Source organism: Diadema setosum, chromosome 17 (genome assembly GCF_964275005.1).
Source record: "Diadema setosum chromosome 17, eeDiaSeto1, whole genome shotgun sequence".
In the NCBI taxonomy this organism is placed as follows: Eukaryota; Metazoa; Echinodermata; class Echinoidea; order Diadematoida; family Diadematidae; genus Diadema; species Diadema setosum.
Window position 1 is genome coordinate 29,544,448 of NC_092701.1, and position 26,929 is coordinate 29,571,376.

General features: G+C 40.0%; 1 protein-coding gene across 1 annotated transcript; it reads right to left on the reverse strand.

The window, feature by feature from the left end:
* Nucleotides 1-314: 314 nt before the first annotated feature.
* Nucleotides 315-26,286, reverse strand: LOC140240377 (uridine-cytidine kinase 2-like). The gene is made up of 6 exons (XM_072320147.1): nucleotides 26,054-26,286; nucleotides 9,473-9,629; nucleotides 6,936-7,032; nucleotides 6,235-6,374; nucleotides 1,506-1,652; nucleotides 315-795 (listed from the first exon to the last, which is right to left on the reverse strand). Exons 1-6 carry the CDS (start codon nucleotides 26,141-26,143, stop codon nucleotides 602-604), a joined length of 825 nt encoding a protein of 274 aa, XP_072176248.1. The 5' UTR covers nucleotides 26,144-26,286; the 3' UTR covers nucleotides 315-601.
* Nucleotides 26,287-26,929: the final 643 nt, after the last annotated feature.

Genomic DNA, 26,929 nt, shown 5'->3' on the forward strand with positions numbered 1-26,929 from the left:
TCATGTGTCACGAATAATAATGGATGAAGCAGATCTCAAAAGGCCCTCGTGCTGTCGCGCTCGGCTGGGCTCGCTTCTTTTGCCCGTTGCAGCGAGAGGGCCTTGACAAAAGGCTAATCAGCGCCATGACAAAGCGACTTAAAAAAAAAAAAATTTTTTAAAGAATCGGTCACTTTTTATTCTTTGCCGTGCTTACAAATTAGAATTATGACAATTCTAGCATTAAAAAAATATCCACACTATTTCCACATTTTGTCTCACAAGAACCCCATGGTGTGCACACACACATACACATTGACACACACACATGCATACACACATATACACAAATACACATATATCTATCTCTATGTCATACACTTCTTGAGTCATAGCCTGAATTCGGGTGGACAATACAATACGATACAATACAATACAAAATGTCCCGTGTGTCATAAAATCCTATTCATCTCATCTCAATCCACACTTACAAAACAAACATTTTGCGACAGCAATGGTAAAGAACAAAGACAAAAGCGAGAGAAAATAAAAGAAATTAAATATCTTACAAAACAAAATAAAACAAACAAACAAACAAACAAACAAAAAGAAACCACCGGGGCTAGTGAGGGCGTCCTCTTCCGCCCGACTCTGATATCTTCCTGCCTGTCGGTCCACCCGCCATGAGCACGGAGTCGTTCAGCGACGAGGAGAGGCCATCCTGGAGTTTGGCCTTGGCGATACCGTTGTGGTACTCCGTCTTGATGCCGTCGTTGAGAATGTCTCGTATGTGGTGGACAATGAGGTTGATGGCGACTGTAGCAGGGAGTGGGGGGGGGGGGGGTGGAGGCGAAAGCAAAAAAGTGAGTATTTATGAGACGCAAGCCCATTTATGACACTTGTCATGACGAGCAAACATGCCCTTTTTGCAGTTTCATGCGCTCATGCAGCATTTTAGACAACGCAAAAACCCTTGAAAAATTGTCATCACTCTTTCAAAATGAAGAATAAAAAGTTAGCAAAGCAAACAAAAATTTCCTTTCCATCATCTCTTCTGTTTCAAAATTCTTCCTGGTATGATACGAAAACATAATATCTTACCAGGTTATTTGCCTACAACAGATACAATCACTGACAGTTCAAAACGGACCCGAGTCTTATAACAATTAATTATGAATGAAAAATGAAAAAAATGAGTCAAGAAAATGGGATTCCATCAGGATTCAAACCCAAGACCTCTGGATTACCAGACTGCAGCTCTTACCGACTGAGTTATGGAAAGCCCTAGTACGGTGTTCGTCCTCAAAATCCCTTGATGCTTTTTTACAAACATGAAATACTAGCAAGTTGTCTTAAGATATAGTGCAGCCTGTAGGAAACACAGAAGAGCTATCTTCATACCCACTATGACCTCACTTGTTACAGATCACACACACACACACATAAAGAATGCATTTGACTCTACTGCTTTCACACTTTGTTTGATGAACATCAGTTTCTCAAGATTAATTCACTGCCTCACTCACCAGAGTTCTCGGCACCTCGCGGAATGATGACGTCGGCATACTTTTTTGTTGGAAGACAGAATTCCTCGAAGGCGGGCTTGACGAACTTGACGTATTGCATGAGCACCTTGTCCAGGTCCCTACCCCTCTCCTTCACATCACGCATCACTGAAAAAAGGAACGAAATCGCAAATTATACATACGGTATAATTTCACTGGGTTGCTTAGCAGCACATCTTCACACACCATGTTTGAAGACTGCTCCCAAAGAGTTTGGTATTTGAATTGCCATACTTGATACTACTTCACTCTCCTACCTGAGCAGAAAGAAGAAAGAGACCATAGTGTCATGTCTAATAGTTTAGAAAGGCGCTACACTTTATGTCCTACTACGCTTACACTGTACAACACTGTATTGTCATAATGTTGCTGGTTTTCTTTTTACCAAATTAGTGCCACTACATCTTTATTTTCCCTCTAAACCCAGTGACATTAAATGCATAATTTACCATTTGCAGATGAAACTAAAACCCAGCAATAGTGCTTTAAAATAGTTCTAAAATGTGAGTTAGTGTTAGACACAACCACTGTAAAATCTGAATCCGTATTATTGATGTTTAGTATTGTGAAATACACAAAATGTGAACAATAGTTATAATAAAAATGAGTCCAGACTAAACCGTCTACAGTTATGGTTTATGGGAAAAATACTGATATCTACTTATATTTTAGGCTTTATTGCAAAAATTTTATGTGGAAGGATGTTTTGTGATACAACAGACCTAAACATATGCATTAAATGTGATATCTTTAATTTTCTTTTTCTTAAATCACTGCTCCCAAAGGTAAACTGGACCTTTAATTTGGCTATCATGGTGGTTATGATGCGCTCATCATCTGCAGTGAAGTTTGGATTTTCAAGTGCTCTGAATAATAGCATCATTTCAGTACTTGTGTCATTGGAGTTGCATGCATGTACAGCCTCCTAATATCCAAGATATTTCAGACATACAGTCAAATTAGCCCCATCATTACCATTGGCAACCAGTTTATATACAATGTCAATGGCATTTTGTGGCTGGCAGGCCTGGGAGGGGCCATGGTCCATATTTGATTGGTGGCATACACACCATTTCCTGATCATTGCCAGGCGTTGCAATCTATTTCATCATCAAGGTCACTCAGACTCAATTCATGATATTACATACTGTAAAACATGATATATTCATGGCATGAAATTTTCACGAATTGGGGCCGACAGACTTTTTTGCAGCATGAAATTTTCTCGAATCGACTGGCATTCAATGCATACAGAGTAGATAAGAACTTTCGCGTGCATTTCAATTTCGCGAATCTTGGCGCTCGCGAAATTCGCGAAATTAAAATGCATGTGAACATTCCTTGTTTTACAGTATGTCCTTCAAAGATAAAGCCAACGATTTGGTTACAGCTCGTTATTCCGAAGGTTCGTTATTCCGAAGGCTCTTAAGTCCGAAGATTCGTTATTCCGAAGGTTCGTTATTCCAAATTTCATTTTCGGATTAACGAATCTCCGGAATAACGAACCTTCGGAATAATGCCAGAAATGTTCGGATTAACGAACCCTTTTTCATTTTCGGACTAACGAACCTCTAGGTATAGGGAATTTGCGTGTTTCGGATTAATGAACCTTTGGAATAATGAACCTTCGGAATAGCGAACCTTCGGAATAATGAACAGCACCCAACGATTTAGCCAGCACCACAAACAAACATGAGACTCGTACAGAGTACAGAGGAAAATTTTTGTCACGATCAACAAACTGCAAAGTGCGATCATCCCTTGGTGTATCAACCCAAGTTTCCAGCCAGTGCCAAGCTATTTATCATCCAGAGCTAAATCTATCCTGGGGACCTGACATAAAATGATATGACAGTGGTTGACTTCAAAAGAAACTAGCATCTGGAAATTGGCAAACAAGTGTAACTGAGGGGCTCAGGGGGGAATTACTCAAACAATGCAGTCAAAACATGTAAGATGTTTCATGAGCTGTTGCAATCACAGTAACAGCTGGGAATTCAACCTTGGCTCATGCCCTCCACTGTGCTGGGGAGGGGGGGGGGGAAGAAGAAATCTCCATAAAGTCATTGCCCCTCTACATATAACTCATCCATGGCCCACCTGTTGGAAGTTGTGTGGAAAATCGCTCCTCAAATCATTGCATTCACAGTTGCATTCCAGTAGTTGAGTGTTGCCGACCCTTCACTCTTAACCTCTGACCCATGGGGATGGGGGGGGGGGGGGGGGGGGGAGGAGGGAGCCTGCCCATGTATAAAACTTAACCCACTGCCAAGCAAGATCCCATGCTAAAACAGATGGTTCTCAGAAGGGCTTAAAATTCATTGCCCTGCATTTGGAATTTGCTGGCAATATATTAAAAGACTCTACTGAGAAACTTGTCTGGCTGATTGAATATGTTAGGACAATGAGCTGTTTGGGGGAATTCTGAGATCAAAAGTGTGAAATGATAAAAGCCAACGTCATCGGAGGAACAGAGGTGTGTACTTTGAGGTATGGTGTGTGTGTGTATATAGCCCTTTTTACACTCGTGTTTCTTAACCCGTACTTTCTATGACCCAGGACTATCGTTAATCCCGTACCAATTTTTTCAGCTTTTTACACTCGCCAATAAATCCAGTAAAGCTCTTGTCCTGGGCTAAAGAGAAAACTGACCTTTTTACACTCGTATTTTTTAGTCCCGTACTTTCCAAACCACATGAATATTCATGATTACGCTGTACACTGTACAAATACATGCACGCACCAGCAGCACTTGATTACCTCATTTCTGATAGGTCAGTGGGGGTCGGACTTCGTCTCCGTCGCTTAGCCCGGATTATTTCTTTGTTCTGTTTACACTCGCTTGCTTGGCACCACAATTGCGGGGTTAGCACTGCAATTGCGGTGCTAACCCTGCTCTTTTGCAGGGCCAGATAGCACGGGATTATCGGTGGGGCTAGCCCACTTTGGCAAAAACAAGTGTAAACAGAAAGTGGGCTAAGGAAAGTCCGGTACCAACGGTGGGGCTAAGGCCCCCCCTTAGCCCCACTGTTGGTACAGGACTAAGCAAAAATTTGCAAGTGTAAAAAGCCCTTATATGTGTGTGTGTGTGGGGGGGGGGGGTTATTGCTCCTTTTTTTTAAAACCAGACAGCAATAAAACGTAGGAAACACAGACACCACATTTGGCCATTTCCTGAGTAGGAACCATAACAATCCAGATAGCACACCCCGTCCAGTCATACATGATGCAAGCACAACTCTCGAACAGGACATTGTGCAAGGGCATCTCCGAACTTTCACTGAGAAAATGACCTAGCAAATCAACCATTGTATCATGTATTCGCTCTCTGTGCATCGCACCCATTCAGAAACATATCATACGGTACTTGAAGTATTGAGGGTGGATCACATGAAATTACTGTGCAACCAGAGAACGCCAGCCCCCACTGAGAAGGTAGCGACTGAACCACCTTAAAGGAGACCTCCGAATGATTTTCAGATTTTTACATTTGAACAACTATAAATTAGTTCTACTGAGGACAGAGTTTCAGAATTTGTGATAATTGGGATGAAGAATAAGAATATTTTCAAAATTTAGAACCAATTGCAATGAACAAGGATGATGACATGGCAGAGTCACCATAAGAATGCATGAGTTGGGGATCAAGGAAGCACAACAAAAGAAGAAGGCATGCATAGATTATACACAGGTGAACTTGCAAGCAAGCGGTATTGTAATGAAATTACACTGCTACATTTCTGAAATATGTGAACCTCTTATGTCATCATCCTTGTTCAGTGTTATTTGTTTAAGGTTTTTCAAAGTATTGTTTCTCTGCTCAAGAACCACAGTAAATTCCACAAATCTATACATGGAGTGGTCGATTTATTTACTACATGATGTGAAATTATGAAAATCGTCTGGAATATCCCTTTAACAAGTATACTTTATATGCTCAAATTAATGGAAATTGAGGAAAAGCTCCGAAAAAAAAAACAACCCAACTTGAACAAACAGAAACCTCAATTACATAAATGGCACCTGGAGCTAATATCATAATGGTTTCATCCAAAGAAAACTGCTATAAAAATTGACCCTACAACTAACCCTTTACATTGCCCCACTGAGGGAGTTATAGTGGCAATTTTGGCAAACAGTCATTTCATAGAAACTTCAAGATGTGTGATGTGGACCATTTACAGAGTATCCCTCATTTGTTTGTGTGTGAAACATCACTATAATTTCATCTCCTCTAACATATAAGAGCGTCTATCAGGAATCTACTGTGATTACTGAGGTCAAGTTCACGACAACTGTTAACAGACTACCTACATGTAAATACTCTACTTTCAAACAAAAATCAACTTAAATTGTATTTCTGGCCTTTTGGTGCCAATAGGAATCTATTGCTCTTTTTCATTTCACTGTTTGAAATCTATGATTCTGATCCTCGACCATGACCTCTCACCCAAATGAACATCATCATCCCAGTTTTTGCGTGGTTAAGTATATCTACAAACCAAGTGGCATAAACAAGACACGAATGCCATCTTCCCAAAGTTTAATTGAAGTAACAAGAAACAGCATCTAAAAAGATAAGCCAACACGACTTCAGCATCATCATGCGGTGGTGATACAAAACACTCTCCAAAGCAACAGATACACATTCTTCCTTAAACAAGAAATCCAACGTCCTTCTTGCGCTCACCTCTTCTTGATAACCTTGTGTCTGCATCTGTGTCCACAAAGAGCTTCATGTCGAACAGGTCCAGGATCTCTTTGAAGTAAAAGACCAGGATCCCTTCTATTAACACAACGTCAGTGGGATCGATGATGGAGAAGGCCGTCCTGTGTGTAAAATCAAAGTCAATGCCTGTGAAGTCTGGTGTAATCAAAGACCCAGATTCTTGACCGGGTTCATGAAGGTTTTGCTTTAGAGTTTTTCTGCTACTCTTCTTGCACTTTTGGTCATGAATGGTCAAGTTTCCCAGATCAAATTTCAACTATCATTCAAATTGCAGACTGATCACCAGTATAACTGGAAAAGTGTGCACGAAGGGAACTTGCATAAAATGCGGAGAACATTTACACAATGCTGACAAGACATGAGTTCTTTGACCTTTGTCAGAGGGCGGCTGACAGCTTTCTTTCTTACAGGGCACTTCTGTTACAATAATTGCGATTTGAACAAAATTTTGTTACAAAGAAGTTAAAATTCAGGTCAAATAATTATCATCCCTATCTTTTTACATACTTAATTTGTTGGCTAGAACAAAATTTCATTGTACTGGTATAATGAAAGAGAACTGTCAGTCCTGAGGACGTCATTGACACTGGAGTCACCTGTACACAATGGGGAAACAATGTATTACAAGACAAGCAGACGTACACACAGAATAAAAGGCTAACCTTGAATTCTTGATCTTGTCGTAGACGGGTATCTTCACCGTCTTTCCGGCCCGTAGATCAGTCAATGTCTGCTTCATCATCTTCTCATCGACAGCATCTGTTGTGTCACAAGGTGTACGTGTCTGTTTTTAATATCTATATTTTGATATAATCATTTATACAGTGCCCTCCCATTATCACAGTTAGTAGCTATACTCTCATTACAATGAAGTAAAAATTCAGGTCCCAAAATTATTGTCTAAATGAGGACATATCTTATTGTTCAGTTATAAAGAAAAATTTTGATTCAATGAAAGACCACTGCCAGTCCCAAGAACTTTGTTTAAACAGGAGTGGCATGTATATCAATTATATTTATAAATTCATATAGACTATATGTGACCCACTACAACAAAAGGATCCGTAAGTCGGGGAGGACAATTTTCTGAAAATGGCATTACATTATTCCCTTACCCTTCTACTTTAATTTCATATATAGCACAACTCATAAGAGTACTCGGTTGCGGAGATATTGATGGTTTTATTAGCACATGTTAAGTGGTTGTGGAAATTAGAGTTTCGAGAAAAACGTCTTCAAAGTTTTCCTTCCGACGCTGTCGTGATCAAGGGCTTGCGAGATATTTTTCACCACTTCCGCGATGTCCATTCAAGCTTAGCAGCAGCGGTCTACGCATGACCAATCAGTAAGCAGGGTCTCACGCACTGACCAATAAGATCATTCCCTCGTTGCTAGGGGCAGAGTCTTGGTACGGCGCTAAATCCAAATCTTCGGACACGTTTCTGTTACGCTGAAAGTCCGAAAATCATAGCCCAGAAAAATGCTGATTTCTTGCCTTTCCTTTGATCATTTAGCTTCGAAATTTCGGCAGATGATAGACAAAACATTAGACTACAAAATCATGCCAAAAACAGAAATCCGATTGTTTTGACCAATTTTTATGATGTGACTTCAAACTTATTTTTTCGGCTCAGCCGTCAGCGACTTTAGGATCTTTTTGTTGTAGCAGGCCACATATAAATCAACATTTGAATGTTTGGACAACATTACAAGTGGCATGGTTGTTTGTGTTTTATAGTCACCTGGGACAGTCTCACAGAATGATACACAACAGAATACTGACTGGCCAACATCACAAAATTGGTAGGTCGTCAACCTTCAACCTCCACAGCATCATTTGGGGGAGAAATACCAGAATTTATTGATGTTTCCTTCTACTAACCAGCAGACAGCAGCCATAATTTCCATGGGCAATTCTATGGCGAGGTACATAAAAACATCATTTCTTTTTCTCTGTATATGATACTTGGCTCGAGTTAATGGACAGCTGGTCTCAGAAACTCTACAGGCTGTACTTCACCAGTAATATCTGTACCACCCCCCCCCCCCTTCCAATAGGCAATTTCCTTTTTATCCAACTTTTGCCATCCCCCATTAAATGTGCATATTTATTGCTGGCTTTGCGGCTGCTAAGCACCTACAAATAACAATAACAATAATAAATCCTTAAAGGTCACCATTACTCTTTGAAGGGCAGTGTCATTCAGAAAGGGTGTGGCACATCGTACATTAGGGAGTTTTCGATTGGGTGAACGAGAAGGACGTGCCGCCGAGCGCAACCGTACGTCAAGGCGTCACGTCTGTACGTTGACCTGCTGCTAAAACACATTTCGATTTCAGGCGCCGGCGTCACGTCTCGTGGCGTGTGCAGGAGGCAACCTGTGCCTTGCGTGCATATATGCGGAATTTGTGACTCGTTTCTGTACTTGTAATATTTACTTTGTCTTTGACTAGATGCGTATCCTGGGAGGAATTATGTGAATTTTAAAACATGATGCATGGTAAGACTACTAGGCAAATGCACTGCTGCACAAGCTAGGCCAAAAGCACCAAGATCTGTTTGCGTACAGCGTTACGTGTAAATGCATGTGTGGGACTACGGTAGGCAGTTGCAAAGTGCGAAACAGTGAAAACGGGCAAATAAAGTAGGTACCAGAGGCTGTAGTTTGTATGTCAGCGCTGCTGCTATGACGTATCAAGATCATAAGCTTTCATGTAATTAGAATATAAATATTCTCTCGAAAGAAAAAGGAAAACAGGTGAACTGAGCACAGATTTCCCCGAGAGTCGTCGTGCTCTTTCGCACTATAACCGAGAGGAGTGTGACGTCATAGCAAGGTGGGTTGAGCGCGGCGCAACCGATTTGGGTGGACGGTGATAACCGGGGTTAACGCGTTCGAAATTTGTGCGATGAGCCGAGGGTCGACACTCGCGCATGCGCAGTACGTAAAAACTACGTCATAACAGGGTGACGCCTGGCTCAACGTGCAAATCGAAAAGTCCCTACTATCAATGTCACAACAGCATGCCACAGACAAGAAAAAGATATGCGCAGCATCAAGGAATAAAAGCACTATATAACATCACACTGTTTTTCCCTCTCTAACTAAATACCCAAGTACCCATTTCCATGGGCAAAGTTGAGTTCCTCACAGACAAAATATAGAGGAGGGTGTTTGGCAAAGTTTTCCACACCAACCTGGATGGTCAAAGTTGTACGACCCGATGGCACTGCTGTTGACCACGTCCGAGACGTCCTTGTAGAAGCTGTCCATGCTGATGATGGCTACCTTTCGCTGCCTGCAGTCCATCTTCTGCTGACCGACGGCCTCCACGATGCGCTCGCACACCGAGGACTGGACATGGGTTGGACAAAGAGGGAAGAAACAGTTATAAACAGTTATATGTTGCCAACTTCTCCACCAAACAGATGATTCTTATATTTCCGCATGTACTACTGTGAAAAACAAAATTTTCATGACTTTCAAATTTCATAGCACAAGTGAATTTGCCAATTGTAATGCAACCAGTTACATTGTACCTTTTAATGTAGTACATTATGCCGCTAATGTCCTTCTGTATCACCGTGGCAGTGGTGAGCAGTATGAAGCACTCGCTCAGTTGCCCTGACCATTTGTGAAATTAAAAACACATGAAATTCATCCCATCCGGCCTACCATGAAAAATTACTCGTGCGAAAAATTACATTTTTAAAGTAATGAGACGGTTGCAGTGTTAAAACATCATTGCCTCCTCTAATTTGCATATAATACTTTTATATTGATATGTTTGCGGCTCATACCAAAAACTGCAACTCTGAACTTCCAAGACTTTTTCATATATATCTCAGGCCAAACTTTGGTGAAAGTTCACCTTTTTAAATTTTTTTTTTCATTTCACTGAATCTATTTGAATCAAATTGAAAGTGATGGCTCAGATCACTTTTAAGGACTACTTGATGTACATAAAATAGTCATGGAACAAACACGACATGACAACGATCAGATGTACATTGTAAATACGGAAAGCAGACGTAGCGAGCACACAGACATGACGGGGAACAGATGCAGGATGAAGCAAACATGATGGAGAGCAGAAATGCAAAGAATCATCAATGAGAATATAAACCAGATGAAAGGACAAATTAATAAGTGACAGGTAACATACATGACAGGGAAAAGAAACAATAGGAACTAGAGACCATGACAAATGAGGGATCAAACTCAAGGGCATTACCCGGTACCAGGTATAAAAGTGAAAAAAAGGACACCACATGTCAGGGAATAAACTCATGGAAAAGGGGTGGGACCAGAGATGGTACCAGAGGTGTGACCAGTGGTGGTACCGGAAGTGGTACTGGATCTGGTACGAAGTGGGACCAAAAGCAATGAGATGCCCAGACTGGCCAGATGAAGATGGGACCTAACAAAGAAAGACACCGACACACACAGATCAAGACATCTATTTTTATAATATTGTATGTGACAGACCTGGGGCCCCGTTTCATAAAACATGTCATCAGTGACAACTGCCAATTTCTATGACAATTTTGCTCTCAGCCAATCAGATGCAAGGATTTCAGTAGCTTGTCACATCTATGACAACTTGTCACTGATGACAAGTTTTATGAAATGGGCCCCTGGAGACAAACAGAGTAAATGTACCTGTAGGGGCATGACCAGAACAGGGACTGGGAGTGAGTAGAAACCAGATGAAGAAAAACTAGGAACAGTGCACAGCTATCCTTCCTTTTCTTTTTCTGTTCTTTTCTTCTTCTTCTTCTTTTTTTTTTTTTGGGGGGGGGTGGGGGTTGTAGGGAGTACTGAGGTACTGCACATACCATGTTCAGTCTGTTTTGATTAAGACTTCATTACCTACATGTGGTAATTGAATACCAGTAAATATAAATTCTGTACTTGGCATAACTGCTGCAGTTTTTACTATACTTTGGATCATAATCTCTTTTTGTATTAAGTGGAGCCTACAAGTATGAAGGTAATGTACAGGTGTTTTTTGTTCATAAGATTTGTGTCATGGAAAGATATACTGTAAAGAATTCAGCCTGGCTAGCTGGCGGATACAAAACTCTAAGCTCGCTGTAAATATCACAGCAAGGGAAAAACAAAATTAGCCTTTTCAATCAATCAACTAGATGTGGTCATTCGATAATATGTCATGATGGTTACCATGTGATTGCTGGATTATGCATGTCACATGAAAGAACTAACGGGTGAGGGGGCAGGTCTCTGAAGAGAGTTCATAGCTCATTCATCGCGACTAGTCAAGTACTAAGGACTGTACTACTCCCACACGCATTAATCAGTCGGTGCTGCAAGGCTGTGGACATCACACACACGCTATTCATATTTTTTTTTCAAATATTGTCATATTTCAGTATTGTCAAAACAAAGACAAGGAAAAGGAAGTGTGATATTATGAGATATCTGTGTCAGCTTCCTTTCTAAAATTCACCAATCTTTACTGACCTGGTAATTTGATTGCTCAATCTTTTTCTTTCTTTTTCTCTTTCTTTCTTTCTGGTGTTTTTTGCAAACCTTGATAAGTCAGTAGGATACATGTATTTGTAGGGTTCTAAAGTGTATTAAACACAATCAATGTTACCCATTCTTAAATGATTGATACTGTCTATTCACTCTCATTCAAATTTTCAGTCTGAGCTGCAGCCCTACAAAAAGTCTGAAAGATGTGGCTTTATATGGCTTTCTTCATTTCATACACTGTACTGTAACTTTCCCTCATTGTCTGCCTCTCTCTCTCTTTCCCTCTCTCTCTCTCTCTTTCTCTCGGAACTTTGAGGATCTATTGGAATGTCTTATTCTAGCATCTTTATGTACACTTTGCATGTCTACCATTTTAAATTGCAGAACCATGTGTCAAAACGTCTCTCTTTAATACCCATTGAAAAAAAAAAGTGTTGGTATTGACAACATACAGCAACCTTTTTTGAACTTGATACTACTATTGTATGCCATGCTGTATCACAATGTCATTAAATTTGTGATCGAGGAGCAAAGTACTGAATGGAGAAATGTATGCATGCATGTCACATTCATGTCGGGATCAGAGTCAATATTTTTGCGTCTTTAAATTCATAAATACCACTAAATTCATAAATACCACCCGACTTGCGAAATGTGCGAAAACAAAAACCGCGCAAAATATTCCGCATATATACAGTATAAACTGCAAGAGAAGCAAAGCAGGTTTGTGAAGTAAGACAAAGTAAAGCCACCAGCAAAGAGGGCCATGGAGACCTGCCCAAATATCTTAACATATAATACACTGTATGCCTTTGAATTATCAAATTTTGCCATAGAATGAGATTTTGGCAGCAAAAATTGCAACCAGTCAACAGTTCTTTTGGAAACTCATGAATGCATCATCTTTCACACTGATGGCTAATGGGTGAATGGAGCAATTTCATCAGTCAAAGAGGCTGAATTTTTCAGCAGGAGTGGTATGGTGCACAATGTAGATTTTCTCTCAGTCGCGAAAAATAATCCCTCTCACAGATCTCAAATATAAGACATCAATTCCATTGACAGAGTCGGCTCCAGCTTTTTTGGCTCTTGATTGTCAATGCGTATTGAACAGAGTGAGGGTCTAAAAAGAAGGCTATTTTCGTGTTGACTACTGTTTTGCCATAAATGGCATTCAGTGGAAATGTCTCATTTATGTTTTATCCTCCTTTATTACGTGTGATATAACAACAAAACACTTGGATGTTTCGATCCAAGAGTGACCTTTCTTAAATAGGGTACAACAGAGACCACTTGCATATGATAACTACCCAATGCCCAGATGGTAAAATCCAAATTCACCACACTGTAGTTGCATGTTATGTACAAATTCATTGTACATTATACAACCCAGATCAATTTCTATCACACTCACTTCTTATATACTTCCATGCTTGCTACCAATGTGGGATGGGGTTCCTGATGTTCCATGACATTTTCAACCCATCGTGAAATGGCCACAGAATTACGCTGTGGCAGTTTGCACACCTTGAGTATTGCAGCACCAATTTAAATTCTAATACACACTGCTACTGTACTGTAGGCTCCTACAAGGGACACTTTGAGTCACTAAATTATGTTTGTCAGCAGAAACATACACAATTGCTTATAAAGTGCAACACATTGAACAAGATTTGTGCTTAGCCAATTTCAATGACCTCTTGTCTACTTGTATGATTTCACGAATGAGAGTGCTTTTGTGTCAAAATTAACATTTCTATTTTTTTTTTCAAAGCTAAAAAAATGTGCTATGATTTTTGTGAGGTTCAGACTACTGTCAAAATTAATTTATATTTCAGGGCTGCACCATAACCCATTTCTCTACTGGTCTGATCTGCCTGTTAGACCAGTAGATACCCAGTTTTCCAATTTTTACTGGTCCATTCCTGAAAAAGGTTCTGGTCTGACAGTGATTTTTACTGGTCAGGGACCGTCGAACATGTGCCAGTGTGCAGCGTTGTATATTTTTAAACTGAAATATTCCATGTTAACAGGTACTATAAATGATAAAATCATCATCTCATTGATAACAGAAATTATCTCTACATGTAGCATTTCAGTTATCGATATGGTCTACAATTTTAATATTATTGTAGACAATCTCTCTCATTAGCTTTGTGTCTTAATACATAATAAGTATGGTAAGTTTCACAGCTGCAGTACAGAACTAGCAGTACACAATTTGCCATCCAAGATGTAAAATGTCAAGGCAAACATCATCATTAGAGGCCTTTCAGTGGTAACTTTCATCAGACCAGAGGAAGAAAAGTCCCACCATTGTTATGGAGTCTTTGTTTGAGTTAATACTCGCTCACATCATATGACAGATCTATACGAAAATATGTACATTGTATATCAGGTAGACGGGGCTTTTAATACTCCTCAGAAATTCTGCCTACAATGAACATGGTTCTAAGAGAAAAACTTACAATGCATCATACAGCAAGTATAGGTATATATAGTATGCGGGCATAACAAACCTACAACTTTATGTATAGGATCAAAGAAATCACTCTTGCTCGGGGGGGGGGGGGGGGGGGAAACACACATTCATTCTTTTATTCAGAGCTCGAAATAGCTTACGCAATCAATATTTAACTAACAAAAATAGTCCATTCTGTAAGCCATATTAAAGAAATAAATTATAAGTACTGTACATTCTGTGGTGACAACAAACAAATAAGGACACACATTCAGTTCTGTAGTTATGATATGTACAGGTCTGGAAAAAATGACAAATAAAACCCAAGAATCAGCGGATAAAATAAAAGAGAAAATCTATTTTAAAAATCCCTAATGATTGATGGTACCAACTGTAAATGTCAATAATTTCCAACAAAATGTGTAAATCTAATCAAGATAAACATGTCTTTTCAAATGTCAATAATTTCCAACAAAATGTGTATCTAATCAAGATAAACATATCTTATTAAATGTCAATGGCATGCACAGATTTGCCACTATTCAGATTTACACTGATTTTTTGAATACAACAAGTGCATTATAGTACAGAATTCATGGAAATTGAATACTATGATATCAAAAACTTCTGCAAGTCAAGCCTAGAGATTCTCGCCAAGCAAATATTTTCGAAAGGAAACGTCCTCACATATCAGTTTCAGTAAGACTTGCACAGGGTGAGGCTTTTGTTGTTGTTGTTGTTTTTGGTATGTCAAAAACTGGAAATAAAAGATGTATGTGTTGCTTGAAGGTTTGATACTGTATGATGTAATGCTTTGCATTCATGACTGCTGTTTTACACATTTCATTCACAATGCTTGTAATACATACAACTGTATACCAGTACATTGTACAGTGCCAAGTAGCAAACAGTAGGTCATGTCCTACATGTGCATGTGTGGGGGAAGGGGGGGGGGAGGCCACTGCAGCTGTTGATTGGATGTCATTATGTTATGACTATGTTGCAAAAACTACCACCAAAAAAAAAAAAAAAAAAAAAAAAATCAGATTGTACTGTCTTCTTGACTTTATAGACAAGTTGAAGTTCTAAAAGAAAGGGGAGGGGGGACAGTAATGAGCTTGCAACCTGGGCTGTGGTTGGTGACTGTAGAATTATCATGATGAGTCTCCCACAAAGAATCTACTGTAGACTGTACAACATGCTGCCAATGAAGCTTTTAAAAGAAAACTGTACTGACATTTTCTAATTGTCTGATAATTCTAATCTACATTTTTTGATGCCTACTACTGGAAAGAAAGAATTGTAAAACCCAGGATAAGCCTGTAATGATTTTTTGAAAAAAATGAAAACGACCAAGCCATGGAACGATCCACACAATTTGGCCTACGTCACAGGTGCTCTTGGTGCACAACTCCAACATTAGCAAGACGAACTACATAATGCCAATTTACTGATGAAATCTCACACGAAGTACAGTTGAACCTCTATTATCCGGCCTCCCTTTATCCGGATCTCTCTATTATCCGGACGCAATCTCGCCGTGATTTTTTTTTTTATAATTACGGGAAGAAAGGGGAATTCCCAACTCCTTGAGAACTCCTACCCAAACACACATGAATTACATATTACTTCCAATATGATTAACATACATTGCATCAAATTTCCTTCCAAATTGCTTACCTTCAGACATTTCAACATCCCGAAACATCCCCAAATGTAACAATGAAAAGGTTGCAGTATACACATTACTACATGTGGTACTACAATGAGCTACATCAGTACATGTGTATGTATATGTACATGTATAAAGCATTGAGTCTCCCGTATCCGGCCAAATCCCTTATCCGGATGAGCCCCGGTCCCGACTTGTCTGGATACGAGAGGTTCAACTGTACTGCAAAAGCTGTTATCTAGTATAATTGCAATATGGAGCTATAATAAACATGTTTAACAATATCTATCAATCTTTAAAAGCAATCTCTTCAACAGCTTTTTATTTAGATAAAACTTGTGGGGAAATTCCAGATATGCAAAATGAAATTGGCATCGTTATCCGAACGTGCTGCCCATAGAAGACTGCGTGTAAGTAACGTTACGCATTGATGATCATGATCGAGCGATGGTTCGCCAGTTCAAACTATCTAACGTAGATGAGGGCTGAGTGAATCTAAATCCAAATGTAGATACATGTAGACTCTCTTCAACGGCACGCATGATTTACGCTTAGTGAGATGAAAACGGTACCCAGTACACTAAGACCCCGTTTACAGTGCGAGGTTCGGCCGCGGCTCGGCCGCGGCCGAGCCCAGCCTCGCTTCAGTGTAAACGCGCAAAAGGCCAAATGCGAGGCCAAAATTGGCCTCGCATTTGGCCTCGCTCTGGAGGTGTGGCCTCTTCTTGGTGTAAACACAAACTGGGCCAAATGCGCGACCAATTTTAGTCTGGCTTTCAGACCCTCTGCCCATACTATTTCGCTATTCACGATATTAACCCCCTCAACGTGGAAAACTAGTATAGTTTAAGGTGGTTTTGTCCTGCAAAGGATTTTTCCTTCGGCAAAGGCCTTTGCCCGAACGGCGACTTTGTCGCCACGGAATCCAGTTGGCAAAGGGTCTGAAAACCAGGCTATACCAAATTGCGTTTGTTTACAAGCAGAGCGCCACTACGACAAAATATTGAAAGGTTTGAATTAAAAGCGCGGCCGAGCCCAGTAGTGTAAACGGACAAAATTGCGAGGCTCGGCCGCGCAATTGAGGTCGGGCTTGGCCGCGGCCGAGCAGAGGCCGAGCCCGGCCCCGCACTGTAAACGGGGTCATAGACTCTGAAATACTAGAACTAGGACTAGGACTACTGAGCAGTCAAGGAGTAGGTTCTACGTGGCAGTCCAAGTTTTGATGAGTAGGCCCTACACTCACTCACCGTCGACATTGCAGCTGTAGGCCATATGTGCACAGCGTTAATAAGGCACAGCGTAACGTTACATACCCCTGCTGCCAGAACTTGAAGAAAGTCCAGACGAAAGTCCAGACTCCAGATCTAGATCTGGACCCTTGTCCTGCAGGCACTGTTGTTCCTGTGCTGGATTTTTCAGGTAAGGTATCTGCTTTATGGATTTCCTATGTTTTGTAAATCTCATAGTGGTGTTATTTACACCAAGGACTAATGTTAGATCTAACAGTTTGTTTCAGTAGGCCTACTAGGACCCATCTCTCGGAAGAGTGGCCTGACCACGTAGATTCTAACACAGTGTCGCCGCTTCGCGATCCCAGCGCTGGTGTAGGTATAGTGCTAGCGTACTTCCGTATCCATGTAGATATCTCAAAATTCACCTTGCCAAATGGCACCAAACTCACAGGAAATACTTTATGATTCATATCCAACAGCTCACGTTAATTGGAAACAAATCACATGTTGGGAAGCGTAAGTGTAGATGTCGACTTTCCTGTCGGCGTCACTAAAAATAATCTGCTCTACGACTAACACGAGTGATAGCGGCCAGACCCTACTTTGAGTGTCTACCTGCTGCGCACGCACAGACTGAAGTCAGCCATTTAATATCATTAGACAAATCTTTCAAGTAATCGGGGGAAATAAATAAATTTACAAATTATTTGTGGTAAGTTGAATGAAAAATGTAGTTCCTATATCACACAAGTCGCAAAAAATCATTACACTTTTGAGTTTAATTCTCGCGTAAATTCCCTATTCGTACAGTACTAGTCGGCTAGTCGTGCTGCGCACGCACAGACTGAAGTCAGCCATTTAATATCATTAGACAAATCTTTCAAGTAATCGGGGGAAATAAATAAATTTACAAATTATTTGTGGTAAGTTGAATGAAAAATGTAGTTCCTATATCACACAAGTCGCAAAAAATCATTACACTTTTGAGTTTAATTCTCGCGTAAATTCCCTATTCGTACAGTACTAGTCGGCTAACTTCAGTTCTAGATTGTGCATCTTGCGTTCGCCAAGATCTCTCGCGAAGAGTGAGTTTTTTTTGAGTGACGACTTGAAAGTCGACGTCAATATTGATACTTCTCGATTACTGATTTCGTTCAAATATAAGAGAATACTTTGAAATATGCTATGAAGTATATCCTGTAATTTTGGTGCGATTTGGTTTAGTAAAATTTGAGATATCTACATGGATAGAACAGTACACAAGCGCTGCCTGCTAGCTAAATTAGGCCTAAGCGTCGTCTGCTACCTCGATACGAATTAACGCACGCATATGCGAGCACTTGTAATCAGTAATAGTGAGAGCACCTGTGACATCATAACATCCGGGGTCGTCAGCTCATTAGCATAATTCTCACCTAAAAAGTTCCATTTTTAACATCAAATTATGGACTTAATCGTTATGAAATTTTGATTCTGTTTGCACCGCTGGGTCTTTTAGAATTAAAAGAACATATAAAAAATAAAAAACCGGTACAATGCCCTTTTAAAGGGGAAGGCTAGTAACTGATCAGTGGGAATCAGTAGAAATGCTAGGAGATGATTGTTCCAATCCTTATGGGATTCATTCAAGAGTTCATTGTATATCTATTGTTGTGTAAAAATGATTTGCTTCAGAATGGTCTCATATTCAAGTAATGTGCAGTTTAATGCTTCCAGGTTAGCGTCCCTGGTCAGTGACGGAGCATTAATCTGCACATTACTTGAATATGAGACCGTTCTGAAGCAAAATAATTTTCACACAACAATAGATATACAATGAACTCTTGAATGAATCCAATAAGGATTGGAACTGTCATCTCCCAGCATTTCCACTGATTCCCACTGATCAGTTACTAGCCTTCCCCTTTAAAGGACACCCAAACTCAAAGAGAAATGATTTGGACTAAGTGAAAGCAGCAACATTGTAGAACACATCAGTGAAAGTTTGAGGAAAATCGGACAATCGATGCAAAAGTTATGAATTTTTAAAGTTTTGGTGTTGGAACCATTGGATGAGGAGACTACTAGAGGTTATGACGTATGTTTGGACAACAATTTAATGAAAACATAAAGAAAATTCCACAAAAATTCCCTTTTTTAGCATAATAAAAGAGCAATTGACTAACCGCTTTCAGAAAGCAGGGGGAATAATTGCTAACCTTAACATATATGTCAGTATCAAGTTGATGGAATGTGTAATTTTTATGAAAAATGAATTTCCTTAATCATTTTCTTTATACTGTTGTCCACACATGACGCCATAACCTCTAGTAGTCTCCTCATCCAACGGTTTCAACACCAAAACTTTAAAAATTAATAACTTTTGCATCAATTGTCCGATTTTCCTCAAACTTTCACTGCAATGTGTTCCACTAATTTTGCTGCTTTTACACTCAATCCACATTTCTCTTTGGGTTTGAGTTTCCTTTAAATGTGAAGGCATGCATGGAAACCTAACCTACAGTGTATGCAACATGTGTATTTGTGAGACACCTCTTCTGAAAGAGCAGATTTGACAAGACAGAATGAACATTCTTCAGTGTAGTTTGATTAAAAAATGGGCAATGAAAGGTAAGATGTCTACAGCTGTACTACACTTGACTGTAGCCTCTGCAAAGAAAAGGAAAAATACGGCATGCAGCTACACACAATTAAACAAAAACAAAAATAGAAGATTCTGCTGGTAACCCCTGACATTTCAAAAGCATAAAATGTAATTCATTATAACATGGTGATGCTGGCATTTTACTGTGTCGCTCTAGATCGGGCAATAAGATAACACTCACCCTTTTGTAACAAAGTGAATTGTCATTTGTCCCCCGATCTGGATTTTTGCAACCACGACTCTATGTAAACTGCATTTATCAGTGTTCTTCATGCACTATACATTGTACATTTGTCATTACATCTGTACATGTACATCCTGTAATGTGTGTATTGTTTACTTCTTAGTTTGCTGCAGTGAAAATAGCAATCACAATTACATGTATATGTGTAATTTACTTCGCTTGAACTGTTCCAACCAAGAGATCAATTACGAGAATAAAGCCCAGAAGAAATATAGTGTACATGAAAGAATTTCATGAAATGAATTTGCTTAATCTCTGTCTCAGGCACGGTGGAGCACCCCAATTATCTCGCAGAAATCCATCGGCAGCCGAGCCTCATTTGCATAAAGTAAACAACATGTACTCGCGTAGTTGAGAAAAAGTAAACAACTTCTCAAGCTAATAACAATTTCAGGAAACCTATTTTCGGATTAAAATTGAGTTAGTTTGAATTTGAAAACACATCCGAATATGCACATATAACATATTAAAGGATTTGACAATGATAAAATGTGAAATTTTAGCGAAAACCTGGCGAGCAAAATTACCAAAAATATGCCTCGAAAATCATCCTAAAATTCACGAAGTGTGATTGCGGAACAAAAGCGCCATTCAAACAAAGTACACCGAAATTTATTTATCTGCTTGCATTTTAAATTTCATACCATAATATTCCCGGCCATGGTTGTGTCGGAAAAAAACAGAAGGTGATGTCAAAAATGACACGAACGCAAAGCGTACAGGTCGGTCCCGTGTATAATTAATCGCGTCACTGTGGCGTTGCATGTCACAGCACACACAACGCATTGCTGCATGCAGCGTGCGCGGCAGCAGCTCAGCAATCACCGCCGTGCGACACTCAGCAAAATTGACTGCGTCACATGCAAACCAACAATGAGCACGAAATCCTGAATCTCACGTACCACGCATGCCCAATATTACGGGAAAAGAAATGACGTCATTTTCAATTGTTTCGCCGACTACAATTTTCTATTCCAAACCCTGTAGAAACAAGTTGATTTCTCAAAAAGTACAGGTGGTACAAAGCGAAAACTTTCACCATATATGGATTGAGGCCTGATGAACTTATGTTGCCAGTTTCGGACACATTGGAGCCCGGCCATAGTCCAGTCGGAAAAAAACAGAGAGCATGTTTTGCGAGAGGTGATTTTCAAAACGCTTTAATATCTCAAGTTCTAGTGCAGCAAATTTCATAATTTTTTCATCAAAAGGAAGGTTTTTAAAAACTTAGATAGTGTGGGAAGTTTGAGTTTACTAGCGACACGCATAGCGGCACAAGGAGAAGGTAAAGATTTGACTTTTTCATGCACACAGTTTCGGGCAGCCGTGGATGCCCGTTGGAAATTCAAATAGAACGGGGCGATAATGAGATGCAAATTGGGGTGCTCCACCGCGCCTGGTCTATGTATCTCTCAACTCTTTCATCAAATTGAGAGAAAAAAAAGTCTATATTTGCCACTGCTGCACATACTCAGGCTAAAAAATCAATGATGTCTCTCAAGTTGTGTATAACATACATTTGTACATACATTGTACTAAACCGGCTGCTCCTGCTAAAAGTGCAAATGTGGTAAGAAGCAAGAGGTGCGTATTATTTAAATACCCATATGTACTATATCAATTGCATTACGCCAGGCCTACATGCTTGTACTCCTGACGAGTTGCATACGTGTTGACCTGCATAATCTGACTCACAGGTACAATTGTAGGACTCGGGATTCAACAAATATTGGGTTGCTATCTATAAGCAACATGTTAACAACCCTTCCCCCCCCCCCCCCCCCCGAAAAAAAAAAGACAAACACTTTGTATTCCTGGTTATCCAATTTGGATAATAACACCATTTTGACTTGCTAGGAAAGGAGGCTTGAGAACATGTTATTTACTGTATACTGAATATTTCGAGAGGTTTTTATTTTCGCGAAATTTTGCGAGTCAGGTGCTATTCATGAAATTAAAGACACGCAAAAATAATAACTCTGATCCCGATATGAATGTGACGCACATGTATGTATTTCTCCGTTCAATACAGTACTCCACAATCGCAAATTTAACCACTCACAAAATTGTTGGGAAGTCTCGATTCACAAAAATTTAGACTCACTAAATATTTGGCGTATACAGGATATAAAGCAGGCCTACAGTGCAATCACAGGCTTCGTCCAACTGCATACATGTACATGTACAATAGACCTTATGCATTGACGTCATCACTCGCTTGACAACCTCTCGCGACGCCATCTTAGAGGGCAAGCGGAGTCCTTGACATCGCAGAGGCATGCAGCTAGTTATGTGCTTTTCCTATGCGCGCTAGCGGCGATCGCCTCACTCGCCGCCAGTCCCCAGGCTAGTGGCAGGTTTTTTTAACCATCAAACAAGTTTGACATGACATGACACATTATGCAGCAATATTTGAGTAATTTTCTCACATTGTGCAATCGAAATACTCACAGTAACTACAGAATTCCTAGGTTAAATCGCAGAAATTTGTATCCATAGCGCAACATCGCCGTTCGCTGAATGTATGTCGCCATTTTGAATTTCATTAGCCAATCACATGCGAGGTACGTGTTTTAGTAAAAAACACATAGAAATCTACCTCACATGTGATTGGCTAGCGGATTCGTAGGTTGATGAGCTGTTACGACCGCTGGTAGTTGCATTATTTTTTTCATGAAAATTGTGCCAAAATGTTGGATATATCATTAACCTGGTGAGTGCAATGCATACCTCAAATGTCGATTTTGCTATACAAGCTTGAATTTCCCGATCTAGGGCTGTAGATTACATGCAATAGAAAAGACAGTAAAAGAAACACTGATGTTGTGTGTAAATGCCCATTGCCTCGCGTGTAAAAGCACGCTCTAGCAACGCATCGCTTGCCCTCTGAGGGAGGGCGCCCTTCAGTTGGTAAGACCGTGTGACGTCATATGCATAAGGTCTATTACTGTACATATACAGTACATGTATTAGTAGTTTCAAGTATGTTACACATGTACAAAACTTCCCTATACTGCTTTTAAAAGTTTGCCCTAGATCTATTTCAAGAGTTAGTTCTGTTTTTCACGATGATGGCCTTGTTGTGCACAATGTCAATGGGAGGTTTTAGATCACAGTTTGTTTTGCATTGAGACTGAAAGTGTGCCATTGATTCTGTATTCCATCAAGGTTTTGGTCGAAAAAAAAATAAACAGGCAGCAGTCTTGACAAAAGGCTGGCTATGAACCTTATTTGATCCTTCAACCCTGCAGTGAGCATACAACATGTACCAGTACTCCAATATCAAATACCACGTACATTGGTGTAGTAGTTCATCCAGCGGTATGCTGCTTTCCTCCACCACACTAAGCTCTTATTCTAATACATTAACTCTTTTATATGCCCTTAAAAAAAAAAATAGACGAGCACTCTGAGAGCGCAGACCTCCACCAAGCAGCTACTTTCCACCGATGATCTTGCTCTTCCATAGCGATCAGTGATTTCCACCCATACGTATGAATGCTGAAAATCGTAAAATTTCCCAATACAGAAGAATATTGTTACGTCATAAACTTCAAGCTGCGCAGCGCACCTCGCCCGAGCAGAAACTAGAGCATGCACTCTAGCTCGAACTCCCAAGTTCATTGACCCTACCTGTCAAAATATTGAAAATCCTTCATAAAATCCATAAAATTTTTTGGATCACTACCAAAATTTAATTATCAGTTCCTTGTGTTATTTTCAACCTTTCCTGCAAGTTTCATCCAAATCCATTCACAACTTTTTGATTTATTTTGCACACGGACAAACAAACCACCGGTAATGAAAACATAGCCTCCTCCCTTGGCGGAGGTAACAATGAGTGTGTGTGTGTGTGTGGGGGGGGGGGGGGGTGTATCGGGTGAAAATGGATTATATTTGACAGCCTGAACTCCAGTCAAGCCCCTTGCATCCATGTGCAGTGCAAAAACAGAATGGATTACTTCCGTTTGATCTGGCATGCCACCCAACAGGCAGTGCCAAGGGCACGTGCCTGGCAAGGCCACACATATTGTAACATCTGAAATGTACACAAGAAAATGGCATCTCCTCATATTTGGGGGCTTTAAAAAAAAAATAAAAAAATAACTCTATGCATAACGAATGTTTTCTTTGTCTTGCTCACTCACAATACGAAAGACAAAAATACATGTGTATCACTGCATTCTCCCCACCATTCAAAAGATTGGTGTGGCTTTAGAATTTATGTACAATACAATTTCCTCCACATTCAGCCAGGCATTATAACTTTGATTAAAGAAGCTTAGCTTTGTGAGTTGAGGCTATATTATTAGTTGTATTTTTTAATATTTGATTTCTTATTCTTTTTTATCTTGACTCCTCCCCCCCCCCCCCCCCCATGTCATCTGAAAATAAATACACACTTTTTCTATAGAGCTAAATTTTATGCAGCAGACTGGGAAACATGAATGTACTGTAGTTGTCAGTGGAATGCAGACCGATGTTTGTTGGAGCACACACACAAAGAGCAGCCCTCAGCGTATTTGTAGGATGTGACATTCTGATTCATTCACCTCTCAGTCGTCTCTCATTGCTGTAGTGACTTTCCAGTTTGAAATTGACTCAATAAGCAAGAGAAGTATACACAGATGATTTGTACTCGTCTCCATTACAGCGTAGAACACTACTTGGTCTTGACAATTCTTCTTTCACATTAACTTGCATCACTTTGATAAATATTTAGTTTTTAAAGTTCAAACCTCTTTGAAACATCCAGCCTTTCATTGCAATGGGTGGACTTTAATATTGATCTAGAAAGCATTTGTACCATCATTTTGTACAGTAATTCTACAGGTTCCATAATAGTAGAAATCTCTTAAGGGAGCATTCCAACTGATTTCTATCCCAAATATCTTGCAGTAATGATGCATCACAACAACAAAAAAGTTTTCTCCCAGCACTGGCAACAGATGCTTATTTGCAACAGATCATGAAATTTAACTAGATATCACAAACATCTGTATTGTGTGCAGGGAAAATGCTCTTAAAAAAAAAAAAAAACACAAATTTTTAATCCAAATGGAAGCCATTGTATCAACTTAAAATCCAATACATTTTGAAGTATTAATAAATGGCTGAAACAGAAAGGGAAAGGAAGGATTTAAAATTGAGGTGCATGCAAACATCCCTAACACAAAGACAAAGGTTAACTTTTGCAAAGACTTGGCATGGTATTTTAATATGGGTATACTGTGCCTATACACAGGTAAACTTGGCCCCTGGGCCTTGTACTAGTTGTATAATTAAGTTGTAACGAGTTCGTGAAGGACCGAGTTTACGGGCTACTGAGGCGACAGACCAAGCAAGTTTACCCATAAATATGGTACAACAGACAGACCAACCATATTCAACACACAGGGAGGAAAAGGAGGAGCTGGGGGGAGGGGGAGGAACCGAACCCTTCCTTGTCAATGACACAATGACCAATGACATCTCACCTCATCTACATAGCTTTACACAGCACAGCACAGTCGTAGAAAATGAGCTTGTTTCATGACCTACATTTCCAGAGATGTTGTCATACATTTCCTGTGTGTATAGTCATCAACCCAAGCAAATGGTAATAATAGCAAGCCTATGCTAGAATCCGTGTGATGTCCCATCATACATGTCAATTGTCATTTATTGACAATTCCAATGATGTATCGTGTAAATTTAGAAAAAGACAAAACTTGTGTAACAATTGACATTGTTACAGTTCAGGGATATCGTATAAATTTAGGCCTAACTATGGGAGATGCATAAGGGATAATCTTGGTCAATAATGCTTGGATGGAATAGATATTTAGTAGATGTGTCAGGCACTGTAAAAGACATGATGGATATTATATTTTTGAAATTTTGGTGGTACAAATACACACACGTCACACGTGTGTTGAACCCATGTGGACGCTGCTTGTCGCCTATGTCATTGCATACGAACACGGGCCATTCTGCAACACGACCGCAGACACAAAGACCATACCATGCGTTCGAATCAGCCATACCTTTCCCGAGGCAGTGCCTCCTGCGACTCCGATGAGAAATGGTCGCTTGTTCCTCCCATTGCTATTCGAGGTCGATCTTTTCTCCGACATTTTCAAGAAAACTATGTTGTGTACCTGGCCAAGTACACCAAGTTCCCACGTCGAGACTGAATTTTCGATATCTTGCCACGAGTAACTGAGTCTACTGCTTCGTATTTTGGCTGCACGGTTCGTAAAACACGTACACACCACGCTGCCGCACCGCTACTGTTTGCTCGCGCCTTTTGATTTCATTACTATGCAAACTTCCATACGATCCGAGTACAACAAGTCTCATTTGATTGCGATCGATCCCGTCCATACCCGTCCGTTGTGTTGAGTAGTGTTTTGTTGTACAGTCGGTTAGATCATCTTTTCTCAGTATTCCCCGATATAACAACAATCAATCGCAGCCGAAATGATGTCATTCGCGGGCAATACCGCTGAGCGTAGTCGCGATTAAGACAATTTCCATACTGTTATTTTGCTGTCACAAAATGTTGGGTCCAATACCAATATGTCATTACATATTTAAAGTCCTATAATGCTTTATCAGTTTTGTCGGATTACACAAATTTTATTTTCCATCGCTAAACAATTCATTATGTGCAAGAAAACTACGCAATAATCCAGTTGAATTTCTTTAATAACTTGACTCGGCATTGTCGCAATCTTTGCCTGACTCTGTTGTGGATGCATGCTATGGACCGTGGAGTAATCATGCCCACGTTCACCCTAAATACAAGGTTTCCTATCTCCTGAAATCACTCTTAAAACCTAAAAGACTGTGACACACGGAAAGAGTTATGACAACGGATAACTTATAAGGCTCAGTGCTATGCACACGCCGCGTACACA